At 42.1% G+C, this 18,574-nt stretch overlaps 1 protein-coding gene across 1 annotated transcript in view; it reads right to left on the reverse strand.

Annotated features, from left to right (window-relative positions):
• CAMKMT (calmodulin-lysine N-methyltransferase) overlaps positions 1–18,574 on the reverse strand; it is a 553,001-nt gene that overhangs the window by 515,830 nt on the left and 18,597 nt on the right. Inside the window, exon 3 of the mRNA XM_089653930.1 lies at positions 2,677–2,741. Coding sequence (XP_089510056.1) covers positions 2,677–2,741 — 65 coding nt within the window. The remainder of the gene's footprint in view (positions 1–2,676; positions 2,742–18,574) is intronic.

Genomic DNA, 18,574 nt, shown 5'->3' on the forward strand with positions numbered 1-18,574 from the left:
GTGTATGGGCTTCCGAATCCTGAGCAGCAATTTTTATTGAAGCTGCACTGTGTCTTCCAGCCCCACCAACAGAGCTTGCTTTGCAGGCAGTCCTACATATGTACAACCAGAGTTATAAGTGCCTCAGCAACAGTGGCGGTACAAAGTTCTTAAGCACCCAAGGAGAAAAGGCCAAAGTACACTCCCCCCCCCATGAATTGTGAATTGCGAGGGGCGTTCAAGTCAAACCAGGACTTTTAATTTTACAGGTATAAAAAGGGATAGTAGTGTGGCGATACTACACGCAGTAGTAAGCGTGTCCTATTACTGTAAGGCGGCGCACGTCATGGGCCAGTCCAGAGACTGTTAATCAAGATGGCAGGCAACAGTGTTCGTGCGTGCATGGAACAGTGTGTGGTGATGTAGTTTCTTGTAAACGAAGGTGTAAAACCCGCAGATATCTACAGAAGACTTCAAGCACAGTACGGTGATTCAGCTGCAGTAGGACATTTGAATGATGTAAACGTTTCAAAGATAGCCGTACGTCCATCAGTGACGATCCCGGCCGTGGTGGTTCCCAGCCCACAGCAGTCATTCCTATGAACATTCAGTGCGTGGAACGCCTGATCCTGGATAATCAATGCATAACTTGTGAAATTGTTCAAGAGACTAATCTTTCTATGAAAATGGTGAACACAATGATGATGAAGTGAAGAAGCCTGTCCTACGAGGGTTCATGCGTACTAACAAATCTTTCTATGCCAAAGCTTTTAAACGCTGGGATAAGTGTATAATTGTAGCAGGGGAGTATGCTGAAAAATAAATGCAGTTTCCACTCCTTGAAATTTGTGCTTTTATTATATAAACTCAAAAGTCCCGGTTTGACTTGAACGTCCCTCATACTTTATAGATTGCCAGTTGTGCCCTTTATGCGCCTCCGTCTTGCTGAAGCACCCAAGTCAGCCACTCCTTCCACCTACTCCTCAGCCAGGCACTGCTCAGCAGTGTAATTCAGTTACCGGGTGTGAATAACTGCAATACATGAATTTTTGGTACTTTTAGCCCAGTTTGGGAAACAAAGCTTCAAAGAAAACCTGTGATGATTAAAGCGTGGAGGCCGTCATGGCTGAAAACGAAAACGGTAGTTGCCTGGCTGTTGTACAGACCCCTGGCTTCACAGACCCATACATCTATCCAGAATAATGTTAAGACACCATACCAACATACAATACTTATTCCATTGGCAAACAAAGGGTCAGAATGACAGCAAGGCAATGAACATTTTTAAGAGGTTGGTAACGCCAATTGTATTTCTCACCTGACAGGATTCCTTTAACCCTCTTGCTACTATAGGATAACCACATTCTGCACAATTTTTATTTTGCACATTGCAGGTTTAAAAATTTGATCGACCGGTTAGGAAAAGTGAATGTTTGTTCACTTTTCATTTTTTGTGAAAAAGTGAATTTATACCTTAAGGTTTTGCATACCTTCAAATTCCATTCTCTGCACAATTGTAGGTTTACATACATTTTTTATAATTTTTTTTTTCTTTTTTTACTTTTAGAAAACGTTGGATATGTTGTAAATAATTTTAGTGTATGCTTTCTGAAATATTTTTTTATGCAACTATCATGGGCTGTATAAAACCAGCAGTATATATTTACATTTTTTTAGGTTCTGTGCATTTAGAAAATATATGGTTTCAAAACAAATGTGAAAAAAATGGAAACATTGTGCAGAATATGGTTACCCCACAGTAGCGAGCGGGTTGAAGGAAATATGAGAGATATGAAATAACTTTAAGTGATTCACAAAATAAAAAATGTTTTCATTATAAGTATACTTAAATAATTAGGTGTCAGTTTTCTTGTTCATTTTTTGTAACTTTATTGTAAATCAAAAATTTTAAAAATATGATTAATACTAAAAAGAGGATAAAATAGTGACTGTTTATGATATTGTTAGAAGTAATTTGGAAACTTTTCTGGTGGGCCACCAAATTTTTTTTTTACGTTTTTTGCTTGGAGATATTGTATACGACATTGGCCAGCTAGGAAAGGAACAGCCATGACATTAGAACCCGTCCTTGGCAGTCAAAGGGTTGATGAACAAGCTGGTATGGCACACAAGGTGAAATGTGCTAAATAATTACAGGAGATAAGTCGAACTAAGCCTTTATTATTTGCTGCCATGTCACTGTCATTCTTCTCACATTTTTTTGCTCCAGTCACAATCGGTTCCTCTCCTCAAAGCAAGGAATTCCCCGAATTTTGAGAAACGCGGTTCTAACGTAGACATATTTATACAAAGCTTAGCACATCTGCCTCTTATTTGACCTCGCAGATAAATTTGCCATTCATAAAGCTTTCGCCCCCGGGCGTACAAACTGTTTTGAGTGTATTCAGTTAGCAGGCTTTAGCTTCTCATTCCATAAGGCTTTCTGCGGCCTAATCTATTTGAATGTACCAGCTGCCTTCCCCTTGCAGTTACGAAGCCTGTCAAAACGTATGCAGATCATTCATAATTGCTGACTGAAAAGAGCTGGGATTACATGAGCCCGCAGTGCCTGCTGCACTGGAAAACAATTAAATATCGTCAAAATATCACAACAATTTTCACACTTTTGTCATGGAAATCGGCATCACGTGAAAACAATGCACGGGGTTTAAACGGAACAATGAAAACAGAACTTACACACATTTCCGGTATTGTCAAAACTTGTCAGGATGTCAGAAACATTTAGAGCTCCTGTGTGGTGCCTGAAATAAAATATTGATTTGAATTACTCGGTTTTAATTTCCGCTGGTGCTTCAGTATTAATGACAATTTAAAGAGGAACGCAAGTCAAGAAAAAGAAAAGGTTGCTTTCAAGCCAATCTTCCTGCCACTTCCTGCAGTACATCCAATCCTTGGTTCTATGAATTTGCCTAGGCTATAGAAATTATTTTCCTAAAAGCAGAAATCCAGCTTTTTTTAAATATAGACATTAACCACTTCAAGTCCGGACACTTTTACCCCCTTCCTGTCCAGGCCAATTTTCAGCTTTCAGCGCTATCACATTTTGAATGACAATTGCGCGGTCATGCGACACTGTACCCATATGAATTTTTTAGCATTTTTTTGAGACAGATAAAGCTTTATTTTGGTGGTATTTATTCGCCACTGGGATTTTTATTTTTTTTGCTATGTAAATGAAAAAGTCCAAAAATTTTGAAAAGTGTTTCTCTTATAAAATTTTGCAAATAAATAATATTTCATCATAAATCTTGGCCAAAATGTATTTATCTTTTTAGTAAAAAAAAAAAAAAATAACCCAAAATTAGTTTATAACCAAAAATTATACTTTTTAAACTTTTTTTTTTTTACATTTTTATTTTATTTTTATATTATTACAAGCAGGGGGCGGGGAGGCCGTTTATAAACGGCTACCCAACCCTGCACTGCCACCGTCCGGCCGTTATATATACAACGGCCGGACGGGAGGTGGTTAAAGAAAAAGTAGGGAATTGAAAAAAAAACAAAAAACCTACTGTGATGTTGTGGGGGGGGTTTCACTCAGTGGTAGCCCTTTCCAGTGAATTCAGTCCACTCCAGAAATGCTGTTCAAACCTTGCTGACCCACTTTGATTTTCTGTGTGAACGTTATCTGTTTTACTAATAAGTTTCCCATGCAGGAGTATCCACCATTCACACGAGCCGCTGCTCAAACATTTTGCCTTGGACCTCCAGAGAATCTAGGCAGCACAGTGGCTAAGTGGTTAGAACTTCCACCTTGCAGCATTAGCGTCGTTGGTTCACATCCCAACCACAGCACCACCTGCCTGGAGTTTACATGTTCTCCCTGTGCCTGTGTGGATTTCCTCAAGGTACTCTAGTTTCCTCCCACACTCCAAAGACATGCTGATAGGTTAATTAAACCAAAAATATAACCTGCGTTCCGACCAACACAGACAGCTGCACTAAACAAGCCTGAACACAGGACTCAAATGCCAAAGACGTCATTGAACTCGCTGGTGGCTGGATCCTGCGGTGGAGCTTGTATATGTCTTCTCAGTGCCTTTACATGCTACGAGTTTGTAAGTGTATTCACCTTTTAAATACATTTTTATCGGCTCCTTGGATGTCGATGTGGGAGTGAAATCTCATGCTCTGTGGAAGTGACAGCGCTCTGAGATGGCTCGCGGAGCCGTTATACATATAAAGGCTTGATCGATCTCCAGGTTGTGAGATCTCTGTATCTAATAAGCTGCTTGGTGAGGCACTGGAGAACTTTTCCTACTATTTTTCTTGCGCAAGGATCACTTTATAATCACGGTAGAGGTCATATTACTCTAACAGCTGTTGATTTGCACTGTTGCATTGGACTTTTTTCTATGAATATCAGGACTTTTCTATTATTGGTTTTTAATTTATATGGATTATCATATATTCACAAATCTCATGGAGTTATCAAATAGGATTGAATTTGTATATATTTGCACATGTGCTGTGCAATTTAGATATGCAATTTTTAGCACTAGTGTGTTTTTAGACATACAATTTTATAAAAAAGGATAAGTGCACTTTATTTTTACTTTGGTAGGTTAATTGGCTCCTGTCTCAAGTGGCCCTAGTACGTGTATGTATGAATGTGAGTTAGGGACCTTAAATTGTACGCCCCTTGAGGGCAGAACTGATGTGAATATACAATATATACACAAAGCACTGCGAAAATTGATGCTGCTATATATAAGTACCTGTAGTAATAATAATAATAATGGCCTGGGCTCATAGTACTCCTGGACAAAGCATCATTTATTATATGAGCACCACTCTGTCCAGGAGTAGGAACTCCCAAAGCTACTTCCGGAAGAGAAAAACAAGAACTATAAGCCCCCCCTAAGAAAACTGTACTGTGGGAAAAAATAATTATTTGATCCCCTACAGATTTTGTAAGTTTGCCCACTTACAAAGAAATGAAGGGGCTATAATTTTTATCATAGGTTTATTTTAAATGATAGAGACAGAATATCAACCAAAAAAACAGAAAAAAAAAACCACATGATAAAAATGTTATAAATTGAGTTGCAGTTCAGTGAGTAAAATAAGTATTTGATTCCCTTCAGATTTTGTAAGTTTGCTATTCCAGCCTTGTGCAGGTCTACAGTCTTGTCTCTGATGTCCTTTGACAGCTCTATGGTCTTGCCCATGGTGGGTGTTGAAGTTTGAATGGAAAAAAGATATTGTGTGGACAGGTGTCTTTTATACACATAACGAGTTGTCATGAGGAGCACCTTCTTAAATTGACAGAACTGATCTGTGTACCACATGAGCACATAGCCAGCCTGTGGGAGCCAGAATTATTGTTTGTTGGGAGGGGGACAAATACTTATTTTACTCACTGAACTTCAACTCAGTTTATAACATTTGTATTTTCTGGATTTTTGGTCAATTTTCTGTCTCTATCGTTTAAAATACACCTATGATAAAAATTATAGACCCTTCATTCCTTTGTAAGTGGGAAAACTTACAAAATCTGCAGGGGATCAAATAATTATTTTCTCCTCTGTATTTATACTTAAAGTACAGTATATTTACACTTTTGCAGTCAAATTTGAGAAAACCCCAAAATGTTTGTTATATGATTCCATTGACACAGCACACCTTAAGAAAAAAGGTTTAAAAAATATTTCTTACTTTCACAGTCCCCTCTGAAACATTACAAAGAAGGGAGAGCATGTAAGGGTTTTTAAAGAAGTAAAACACACTTAAAAAGGTAACCAGCATTTTTTGTTTAACCACTTCCCGACCGGCCGTTGCATATAAACGTCCGGACGGTGGCAGTGCAGGGTCAGGTGGCCGTTTATAAACGGCCTCCCCGCACCCTGCTTGTGCGCGCTCCCTGGGAGCGCGCAGCACCGCGATCCGGTGCCCGCTGTGTCCTCCGGACACAGTGAAACACCGATCGTCGGACGGGACCTCTGTACGAGGTCCCGATCATGTGATCACTGATTGGCCAATCAGTGATCACATGCAAAGTAGTAAGCAAGATGTCACTTGTGACATCATTGCTTACTATGTGTGAAATCTGTGAATGATCACAGAGGTCACATGGTACAAGCCTATTCACAACAGGCTTGTACCATGTGACAAGCTGTGACAAATCACAGCTCACTCAGTACTTTACAATGAGTGCAAGAATGCACACAGAGAGAAAGAGAAATGAAGCAAAGTGTAAAAAAAAAAAAAAAATCTTCATCACCCCCCAAAAGTGGTACAGTGTCACCATGGTGACACTGTACTGCTAGGGTGACAGTATTTAAAAAAATAAAAAATAAAAATAATAATATAAAAAAATAAAATAAAAATGTAAAAAAAAAAGATGTTTAAAAATTATAATTTTTGGTTATAAACTAATTTGCATTTTTTTTTTACTAAAAAGATAACGGAATAAATTTTGGCAAAGATTTATGATGAAATATTATTTATTTGCAAAATTTTATTTAAAAAAAACACTTTTTTTCAAAATGTTTGGACTTTTCATTTACATAGCAAAAAAAATAAAAATCCCAGCGGTGAATAAATACCACCAAAATAAAAGCTTTATCTGTCTCAAAAAAAATGGTAAAAAATTAATTTGGGTACAGTGTTGCATGACCGCGCAATTGTCATTCAAAGCGTGATAGCGCTGAAAGCTGAAAATTGCCATGGTCAAGAAGGGGTATGATATGGGTATGGATGCCTGTTTAGAGGTGCTTCCCTCTCTGGATGGATGGACTGAAGACTGGATCGTGGCAAGGCTCTATAAATGATAAAGCTCCTCACTTCTGCCTGCCCAGCAGCGAGCTCTTGGCTGTGATATTCCTCAGCACTTGTCCTGCCATGGAGGCCGCCATTTCTAACCGGAAGCACCTCTAAACAGGCATCCATACCCATCTATCCCTTAAAGGGACCTCTGGCTTGCTGGATCCATTCACATTCCTTGAGGGCTCATAGCCTTATTCCTGGAGGGGGAATCCTCTCATGTTCCAGCCCGGACCCAGACCTGTGAAGGGGACCCTTGTGGATATATACACCGCAATATTTTATTATACTTCTGGTGAGTGCGCAATTCTTACTTTTCCACTGGGAGCACCACCACTGGATTGAAGATACTATGATATTCACACTACATATACGGTCACGTTTTCATTATTTATTTAGCATTTAGGACATTTTAACTGGATTTCGTATTATTCATAGCGCTGCACCATTTTTATACATCTATCATATTTCAAACTTTCCGTTTTTCTAGTTTTGCTGCCAAATTGGGCAAACACATATTTTCTGTAGGTGTTTGCCCAATTTGGCAGAATAACTGGAAAAACACTTTTAAAAAAATCTATTGCAATGGAGGAGGGAAAAGGCAGGGGATCGCTTCAAACAGGGTATAAAAAAAAGTACCACATCAGAGTTAATTAAATTAAAAAAAAATGCTAATTATGCATTCTACATAAAAAGCATTAAATGTATTGGTTTTCATTCATGAAGCAAATGTACATGAATCATTTCGATTTCACCATTCTATAATCCTTTGCACAGCAGCACTCAAACTGTGTGTTGGCCAACACTGAGCCCAAATGGTCTGTATGGCTTTCGAACAGGTCTCATTCCAACACTGAAACGGCTTACAGGAGTGAAGAACAAAGGGATGTCCAGTCAAAGGATGGAGTGGGATCTGGACTAGGCTGTGTTGTTTAACTGTAGTGTAGCCTGCAGGGAGGTTCAGGTGCCTGCATCACAAGATTGCTAAGGGTATGAAGTGCAAAGGATGAAACAAGAAAAGAGGAAAGAAGCTTCAAATATGGTACCCCTTTATTGTAAAAAGAGTATAAATTAGATTCCCAATAAAGAGGACCAATTTTTGTAGCCTTTTGCTTGCTCTGTGATGCTCTATACCCTCGACACACCATTTACACCTCTGAAGTACTTTGACGTATGCTGACTTTCAGCTCTGGAGATTTGAGAAACCTTGAAAGCCTAACTTTTCCTAGATAAAGTGTCATCACACATAGACCACAAGACTGGTTGAGTAGACCTACAAATGCTTTGGTAGGTAAAACAGTTTAAGAAGGGGGGGGGGGGGATTGATTCATGTGACCTTCACCTCTTCCTTCCAGGATGCTGTGCTTGGGCCTGAGCAGCCATTCCCCAGGCCCGACCACTGGTATATGGGGAAGGACAGAAGGTCAGTAACCCTGTGTAAGCTCAGATGCCGACAATCATGGTGCTTACACAGGGTTTAGACCCAAGATCTGACAGAAAAACAGTGGTGGGTGACCATGGCCAATATCAGTGAGTGGGGGGGATTGGCTTTGAAGAAAACCTACCATTTTGCCAGATGCCAAACTCCCCCAAAACTTGCAAAACACTTTTTTATAATCAGTTTCAGTATATCAGAGCTCTGTCTGCTGGTCCTCAGCAGCCATGAACTTCCATTGTCTGCCTGGACATGGACATGGACATGGACATGGTACATTTTAACTCCTTGGCATCAGCACCTCCAGGGCCCTTTAATGGTTTCAGATTCCAGGAGGTGGGGCAGGGTTTCTGATCATGTGACTGGCTGTAATAGTGGTCACATGATCAGAAAGTTTCCGATCGCAAGTAGAGATTGGGAACTTTTCATTAGCTGCCGGTAACTCTGCCAGGAACACGTAGGGCACACGCTCTCAGCACAGCTGTTTATCTTTCGGTACACATACATGCGGCCTCTCAGCGTTCAGGTCCACCTGCCGTACACATGTATGCGTACCTAAACATAAACAGAGCTGTCCCGAGCGTGCATGCCCGGTTTATCTTTAGGTACGCACACATGTGGCCTCTCGGCATTAAGGCCCACTCACATATATGCGTACTTCCGGCGGGAAGTTAAAAGTGGAACTAAAATCCATGACACTTACCATTCCTTCAATGGTCCAACTTCCCTTGCCGGCACTGGCATCTTCTACCCAGAATCTTCCGGGTGTCTTCATTGGCCAGCATGGGATGGAGGCACTCCTGCGCCATGTGTACATTCTAGAGAAGACCGACAGCAGGCTGATGGTTTATTTTATTGCAGAAGAGAAATTGCATGTCTCTTCTGCAATAAAGAGTCTTTAAAACAGAGACTTAAATTACAAGTGGTTGTAATCTCTTACACTAGTGACTGGCCTCAGGTGATACACAGAGATGAAACAAATCCTCCTACATAAGTTGCACCTGTTTATCTGCAGCTCACTCTCTTCTACAGCCTCCCAAAGCACATATTTTAGAATTTCTGGTCTCTAAAAGGCAGGGGGCATACCCTGCGCACCATAGAGCACAGAGCTGAGTGTAATCAGAGACCTGAGTGGAGGGAATGGACACTCCCACCCTCTACACTAACAAGGAAACATGCACAGCTAAGGGCTGTCAATCACAAGGTTTGTGCTGGAGACCCCCCTCTCCATCCCCTTTAATTAGTTGGAGTCAGCACAACCTGTCAGAAATGACTCATGTAGATAGCAGAGGAGCGAGGAAGCAGACAAAACTAAGGCCGGCCATACGTGGGTCGAAATGCGACTGATTTTTTTTGTCTGAAAATCGGAGCGAAGAATAATCGGCCAATTTTCGCTCTGTTAGTGGGTCAATGGCACCGGCCGATTTTGTGGTCCCTCCCCTTTTTGGTGATTGGGCATGTTGGAAAATTCATGAAAAGCTACTGATTTTCGACTCAATGATGGCCAAATCATACGATCATTTTTCCGAAAAGAATATGCGTATGAGCCGTGACCTGGAAGGAACAGATGTTTCTCCTGTTATATTTGGTGAACCTTATGACTTGGTCGTACGATTTTTGAAATCATGGATGGTACCATCGGATTACCGAGCGAACAACGTTTTCGATTTTCGGACGAAAAAATCATTCAGAATTCGAACCATGTATGGCCTGCATTAGTGCGTTGGATTGAGGCAAGTACACACCACTGAGGGATATGCTTTGTTCATGTCAGAAGTTTAGAAACACTTTAAGTATTCACCAGTTCACTGGCATCAGAGAGGTTGTTTGGCCCTGGCCTCCATGCTGTTGCTGGCTCTAACGAGCTTCGCCTTTTGTAGACCTGTGATACAGTAAAGAAGGGACCGGCACTAAAACACAATGCACAAATGCAAATGGTCCTTTGGGAAAGAAATAAAAAAATAGTGAAGAACCTGTTTTTTGCAGATCAGGGCGTGTTAACACCCCACTCAATGAATGGGCTGCCTAATGCATGACAACATTTGCGATTTAACACAAGCATGGTGTGAATAAACCCTGAATTTGTGATAATCTCATGCAGTCAGGAGACAGTAGGCTTAATCCACAAAGCTTTAACACAACTTGATTTCCAGCCATGCGATTGTGACTTTCCTAGCTTGTTCACTAGTCACATGCTAAAATGCTGCTGCATGGGGGTTGGTGTCCATTTTGCTGCGCTGTTTCAGTGCATTGCGGAGTTTACATTTTTGGGGATTTTTTTTTTTTTTTACTTTATTGAGAGATTACAAAGTTACACTCCATTCAAGTGTGGGCGACCTGCAATGCCATCTGATGTCCTGCAGTAAAAAAAATTATTTCACACACACCAGCATTTTGAGGTCTATGAGGCACATAGAGCACGACTGTTTTCTAGGTGTCCTTGCAGTGATCTGCATTTATCAGGTGCAGAAATACATGCCAGTCACCCCACACATAGTATGAACAAGCCCTCAAGTCACAATAAAATTACCTTTCACATTTTCCAAAATCCTGGTGTGTTAGTCTATCAGCATGTGCAATCAGCAAGAGATTAGGGGTTGATTTACTAAAACTGGAAAATGCGAAATCCAGTGCAGCTGTGCATGGCAGCCCATCAACTTCTAAAGTCAGTTTGTTCAATTAAGATTTGGCAATAAAACCTGGAAGCTGATTGATTTCTATGCAGAGCTGCTCCATTTTAGTAAATCAACCCCACCACCAACTGTCAGATAGTCTCCTACCTCCAGCTGCCAGGATCCAGAGACAGACAGGATATGTAAAGCTGTACACGGAGGTAAACTGAACCATTTTCTATATAAACATTCTCATATCTGAAAAATAACCCTTATTGTTTCCCATTTCAGAGTGGCTTCTTTCTCTTGCAGAACCCTATGAAGGCACCCATGCATGCAGGGACTAGCATTGCGTCTCCTTACACTGTGTGCATCAATAGACATACACAGCCCCATAGCCTAGGATGGCAAGACACTCCCCTGCTCCGCCCTCATCCAAATGTACAGACTGACTGGAGACTGCACTGTCCACTCTTTACTATGAAGAGTGGAAGTTCAGGGAAGCAGCACTGAGAAAGCAGCATTTCCAAAGCTGTAAACTACAAGTGCTGGGGTAAGAATTTTAACAATACGTTTACTGAGGAATACTTATTTTATTCTCAATGTGTTAAAACTAAAAAAACACTGAGGGTTTAAAATATATGTAAGTTCTTGCGTTGTAAAACAACCCATACAGTTTAAAATATAAATAAAAGGTAAAACATTTGTGTAAAGATATAAATAAAGAGGATTTTTTTTTATAAGTGATCACATACAGTCTCTTAGCTGCATAAAAAGGTGGGGGTGGAGAAACAGCAGTACACTGATCTTCCCACAGTGAACAGCTGTGCAGGGTTGTGGGGGGTGTCAGGACAAGGCAGATCATTGGAGGAGATTAGGCTGAGTTCCCAGCACAGCTAAAGCACAGACCACACTGTTTTCTCATGCCTAGTGTGGTCAGTTTTTAGTAGGAAATCAGGGGGAATGGCAGGAACACCAGGGATTTCACATAAAGGAAGCAATACAAAGAACAGGATACTTTTTCATACAAGTACATGGCACAGCAGACACATATCAGGAGTATGAAGTGTTGGGTTTACATATTCTTTAATATTACCTTAAGATGATGTAATTTGATGTAAATCCAACTCTGCATCACATGTGGCCAGCACTGCTGTAATCTGTCTGGCATTTCAAACAATCTGATTCCAGAGAAGCTTATGACTTAGAGGTGAAGTTAAAAATAGTCATCTGAAAGTTCAAGCTGGCATGTATTAAAGCATGTCCACAGTTCATTCTGAACTTCAACCACTAGAGGGGGTATGAACCAGCTGAAACATGGAAAAGTGTCAACACTCAGAATCCACATGCTTAGAAATAATAAAATCCATGCCAAAGAACCAGTGCTAAAGGTCTCAGTTTCATACCCCACCAGGGGCGGACTGACAACTCATGGGGGCCCCCAGGCAATAGGGGATCATGGGGCCCCTGTGTTCTTGCCCAAACTCAAAAAATCCTACGAAAAAGGTACCAGGGGCATCTCATGGGGCCCCCTACTGACCCCGGGTCCTCTGGCAGTGCCTGAGTTTCCAAATGGTCAGTCCGCCCCTGTACCAAACATTTACCTTATACCAAGCTTTTATCTAGCTGTTTACTTGGAGAAACACAAAAAAAAAAAAAAAGCGTCACTTACTGTGGTTTCTTTGGAGGAGATAGTCTACTGCTGAGAGGAGATCCCTCCATGCCTTCACTCTGCAGAATGCAGCATGGCTCTCCGTGTTTAGCCTGGTCTTCAATGTACTCCAAAAGAAGACAATTCAAGGGCACTTGCAGCATAGAATTCTCTTTATTTTTCTTCAAAAGCAGCAAAAATGAAAAAAAAAATTTAAAAGCTACCCACCCCATTCACTGCAATGCGGGAACTTGGTAATAGAAAATCCTCCTGCGCTTATCTGGGTATTCCCTAACTCTAAGCTGCTGGCACTGCAATACCTCACCCCAAGGTGTAATGTGATGCAAAAGTAAAATAGAAAAGTAGTGCAGCGCTATACATACATTTCCTCAACCAGTGAAAAACAATATATAAACATGCTACTGTGATAAACACGTGTAAAACAATTAACCCAAATATAAATGCCAAAAATATATATTAAGATCCCCCTCTAATCCTCATCTGAGGGATCATTAAATATAAATAGTGCAAATAAGTGTGTGCATCCCTAGTCAGGGATGAAATGACTAGAAATGTGAACTGTGAACCACACTGAAGCAAATCCACAATAAAACCCAGATGCACATCAAAATCCCCCACATATAAATACTGCAATAAATAACCAGCAAGTCAAATTGTGCTCCAAATGGTCAACAAACACATGCAGGTGATACTCGTGTGATCGTGATCATAGGTGCAAATCCTCAGATGGCCAAAGTGCCCCCTCGCCTTCTTACAAAGACCCCACAGGGCCAGCACGCTTTTTGGATCACCCCACAATCCTCACAGGTAGTACTCTTCGTGGGTCAATACCCCACTTGTGGTCCTCAATGGTGGCACTCTCTCCTCTCCTTATAACTGTCCTCCAGCCACTGACATCAGCAACACTTAATATCCTCCATGCAGGACCCCAGTGATGGAACAAAAAACATCCTCCATAGTATAATACCGCTTTTAATGAAAACAAACACTGGGAAAAATTGCCCACTCACCTATATGTAGATCAATATTCGCCTTTACACCACACTATGGGTGTACTACATGGGTCGAGGGTGCACCAAAATGGCGCCCGCGCCAGAAGTGACGTCACCGCGTACCAGAAGTTCCTCCCTGCGTACCTACGCGTTACATCACGCTAAACCACATGACTTCTTCAGGATATCAGGATGCCGATGTCAGTGGCTGGAGGAGAATTATAAGGACAGGAGAGAGTGCCACCATTGATGACCACAAGTGCGGTATTGACCCATGAAGAGTACTACCTATGAGGATCGTGGGGTGATCCAAAAAGCGTGCTGGCCCTGTGGGGTCTTTGTAAGAAGGTGAGGGGGCACTTTGGCCATCTGAGGATTTGCACCTATGATCACGATCACACGAGTATCACCTGCATGTGTTTGTCAACCATTTGGAGCACGATTTGACTTGCTTGTGGACTTTATTTATTGCAGTATTTATATGTGGGGGATTTTGATGTGCATCTGGGTTTTATTGTGAATTTGTTTCAGTGTGGTTCACAGTTCACATTTCTAGTCATTTCATCCCTGACTAGGGATGCACACACTTATTTGCACTATTTATATTTAATGATCCCTCAGATGAGGATTAGAGGGGGATCTTAATATATATTTACAGTTGTGTTCAAAATAATAGCAGTCAGACATCACTAACCGGATCAATCACTGTTTTTGGTAGAAATGATATTTCTACATGGCAAATAATTTCCTAGCAGGTGTAGTAGAGTAATAGAAATCCAACAGACCCAACAGTCATGACATGGCATGCTGCTGATTCTGTGTAATTGAATCACTAATTGAAAGGGGCATGTTCAAAATAATAGCAGTGTGGAGTTCTATTAGTGAGGTCATTCATTCTTTGAAAAACAGGTGACAATTATTGCCCTTATTTAAGGAAGGAAGGCAGCAAATGTTGTACATGCTGGTTACAGTGCATTTCTCTCTGTAATTCTGAGGAAAATGGGTCGTTCTAGACATTGTTCAGAAGAACAGCGTACCTTGATTAAAAAGTTGATTGGAGAGGGGAAAACATATAAAGAAGTGCAGAAATTGATAGGCTGCTCAGCTAAAATGATTGCAAATGCTTTAAAAATGGCAACCAAAACCTGAAAGATGTGGAAGAAAGCGAAAAACTACCATTCGAATGGATAGAAGAATAGCCAAAATGGCAAGGACTCAGCCAACAATCAGCTCCAGGAAGATGAAAGAAGGTGTAAAGTTCCCTGTGAGTACTGTTACAATTAGAAGACGCCTATGTGAAGCCAAGCTATCTGCAAGAAGCCCCCGCAAAGTCCCACTGTTGAAAAAAAGACATGTGCTGAAGAGGTTACAATTTGCCAAAGAGCACATTGACTGGCCTAAAGAGAAATGGCGCAACATTTTGTGGACTGATGAAAGTAAGATTGTTCTTTTTGGGTCTAGTGGGCGGAGACAGTTTGTCAGACGACCCCCAAACACTGAATTCAAGCCACAGTACACTGTGAAGACAGTGAAGCATGGTGGTGCAAGCATCATGATATGGGGATGTTTCTCATACTACGGTGTTGGGCCTATTTATCGCATACCAGGGATCATGGATCAGTTTGAATACATCAGAATACTTGAAGAGGTCATGCTGCCTTATGCTGAAGAGGAAATGCCCTTGAAATGGGTGTTCCAACAAGATAACGACCCCAAACACACCAGTAAACGTGCAACATCTTGGTTCCAGACCAGCAAGATTGATGTTATGGAGTGGCCAGCCCAATCCCCGGATCTTAATCCAATAGAAAACTTGTGGGGTGACATCAAAAATGCAGTTTCTGAGGCAAAACCAAGAAATAGAGAAGAACTGTGGAATGTAGTCCAATCATCCTGGGCTGGAATACCTGATCACAGGGGCCAGAAGTTGGGTGACTCCATGCAACACAGATGTACAGCAGTTCTCAGAAACAGTGCGACTACAACCAAATATTCATGAAGTCATTCAAAGGAAAGCAAAATCTTCAAACATTTTTCAGTTTATATAGTGAATGTTTGAGTTTGTAAAGAAGAATACAAACACTGCTATTTTTTTGAACCGTCTAATATTCACTTTTCTGCAATTTTTTTAGGAGGAACAACACAAATTTGATCTATTTTTCTTCATGTTTTGATTTGGAATATAATGTGTCGTGTTCCCAATGCATTTGTGTGTATGGAAATAAAAGCTATTAGAAGGATTTTGAGCTTTATTCACTTTTTTCAACACACTGCTATTATTTTGAACACAACTGTATATATATTTTTGGCATTTATATTTGGGTTAATTGTTTTACACGTGTTTATCACAGTAGCATGTATATATATTGTTTTTCACTGTTTGAGGGAATGTATGTAATGTGAGAACTTGTGTTCGTGATGGCAATTTTGTTTCACGCAGTTCTGCACGTCATGCATAGGGCAGCCTATTCGTTTCAACGGGCTGCTCTATATGCATTGGTCGCCCAAAAGAAGCTTCTGCTCTTTTTTGGGCAACAAGCTTCATGCAACTTTTAAAAGCGTGTTTTGCCCCAATTGCAGTGCAATTTTGTTGCGTGGCAAAATCGCACTACGTTTGGAGTGCCATTTAGAATGAATGGCACCCAAAAGCCCGCCACGTGTTTTGCATTGATTGCCACGTGATTTGGAATTGTGGGCAAAAACGTGCCGATTCTGCCCGTGACTCCAAATTGCCAGATGTGAATGAGGCCTAACGTCCATTTTACATGTAACGTTTCTCAAAGGCAAAAGGATAGAAGAGAGGGTTAATTGTGAAAACACACATGCAAGAATTAAAAAGAGGTAGACCTTGCTGTGCGGTTATCCATTTGCCTTTGAGAAAGCATGTAAAATGGTTGTAAAACTTGGCAACTTTGAATTGTTTTTCATTTTTTACACTTTTGAAACAACGACAGGTACCTTTGAAGTATCCTCTTTTGAAATAAAGTACTGTTTATTATTTATTTATTTATTTATCGAGTTTATATAGCGCCAAAGGGTTTGCTCAGCGCTGTACAATAGAGGGGGGACAATACATGAAACAGAACAGTAACATCAAACAGTACACAAGGGGTAAGAGGGCCCTACTCTTTCGAGCTTACAATCTAGGAGGGAGGGGGTAGAGGCACAGGAGGAAACGGCTGTGGGGGATGGAGTGGTAGGAGGAGGGAAGGGCAGCGGCTGTTAGGTGAGGGTGGGGTAGGCTTCCCTGAAGAGGTGGGTTTTCAGGGAGCGCCTGAAGGTGAGGAGGGAAGGTGACAGTCTGATGGATTGGGGTAGTGAGTTCCAGAGGATGGGGGAGGACCTGGAGAAGTCTTGCAGTCGTGCGTGGGAGGAGGAGACCAGGGAGCAAGATAGAAGGAGGTCCTGTGAAGAGCGAAGGGTACGGGTAGGGTGGTACCTGGGAATCAGGTCGGTGAGGTAGTTAGGGGCAGTGTTGTGAATGGCCTTATAGGTCAGGGTGAGCAATTTGAATTTAATGCGTTGGGTAATGGGGAGCCAGTGGAGGGAGAGGCAGAGGGGGGTGGCAGAGGTGGAGCGGCTGGTGAGGTGGATGAGCCTGGCCGCTGAGTTCAGGATGGTCTGAAGCGGGGAGAGCCTGCACTGGGGTAGGCCGGTGAGGAGGGAGTTGCAGTAGTCCAGGCGTGAGATAATCAGGGAGTGTACGAGTAGTTTAGTGGTGTCTGGGGTAAGGAAGGAGCGTATCTTGGAGATGTTCCGGAGGTGGAGCCTGCATGTGTTTGTGAGAGATTTGATATGAGGTTGAAAGGAAAGGTTTGAGTCCAGAATGACACCAAGGACCTTGGCTTGCTGGGCGGGATTGATGGTGCTGTTGTTGGTAGTGATGGAAAGGATGGGGGGGGGGGCGCGGGCTGGGGGGAAGATGAGAAGCTCGGTTTTGGAGAGGTTGAGTTTGAGGAAATGGAGCGACATCCAGTCAGAGATGTCGTTTAGGAGGTGAGTGATGCGGGCGGAGAATGTGGGGGTGAGGTGAGGGGTGGATAGGTAGATTTGAGTATCATCAGCATAGAGGTGGTAATTGAAGCCGTGGGAGTGTATGAGTTTGCCAAGGGAGGAGGTGTAGATGGAGAAGAGAAGGAAGCTAGGGGAGCTAGAGATGGCTCCACATTATGGAAGATTTCACATGTCCATGTTTCTGGGAAACCCTGCTTAAAGCCAACCTTTATATGGGCACGAATGCGGTTTTATTTGTGTTTCTGTCCATCAAGTTCTGAGATTTATACAGCCCTGCCAGAAAACACAGCCGGGCCACTGGCATGACTTTCTGCTACTGTAATTAACAGAGAAGGGTGGGTTTTAAAAAATACAATCATACTCACCTAGCTGGATGTAGCACCAGTCCGATGCTGCATCTGTTCCCCAAGACCGAGAAATGAACGATCAAAGACCGCTGATTGATCAGTTCTCGGTCTTCAGTGAGCAGAGAGTCGATGGCGGTCAATCACCAGCTTTCTGTTCTGCCCTTCCAGCGCTCACTAGAGCTCCCAGCTGTGGAGGGGGCAGGTGCATCACACTGCGAGGCTGAGCCAGCTGCCAGTCAGGCATCTTTTATTATTATTATACAGGACTTATATAGCGCAGATAGTTTGCTCAGCACTTTACATTATGGAGGGAGACAGTACAGTAACAATGCAGTTCAATACAAGAGGGATTAGAGGGCCCTGCTCCTTGGAGCTTACAATCTAGGAGGGAGGGGATAGTGGTACAAGAGGTAATTAGCTGTGGGGGATGGAGTGGTTGGGGGAGTAGGGGATTCCAGTAGTTAGCCAGGGTAGGCTTCCCTGAAGAGATGAGTTTTCAGAGTGCGCCTAAAAGTGAGCAGGGTAGGAGATAGCCTGATAGCTTGGGGTAGGGAGTTCCAGAGGATGGGTGAAGCCCATGAGAAATCCTGGAGACGAGCATAGGAGGAGGAGACAAGGGAGCTAGAGAGTAGGAGGTCTTGTGAGGAGCGGAGAGTACGGTTTGGGTGGTATTTAGAGAATATTAGGCTATCGCCTACCCGGCTATCGGCTACCCTGCTCACTTTTAGGCGCACTCT

This window comes from Staurois parvus, unplaced genomic scaffold (genome assembly GCF_062004578.1).
Source record: "Staurois parvus isolate SC_StPar_1 unplaced genomic scaffold, SC_StPar_1.0 ptg000727l, whole genome shotgun sequence".
Taxonomy (NCBI): Eukaryota; Metazoa; Chordata; class Amphibia; order Anura; family Ranidae; genus Staurois; species Staurois parvus.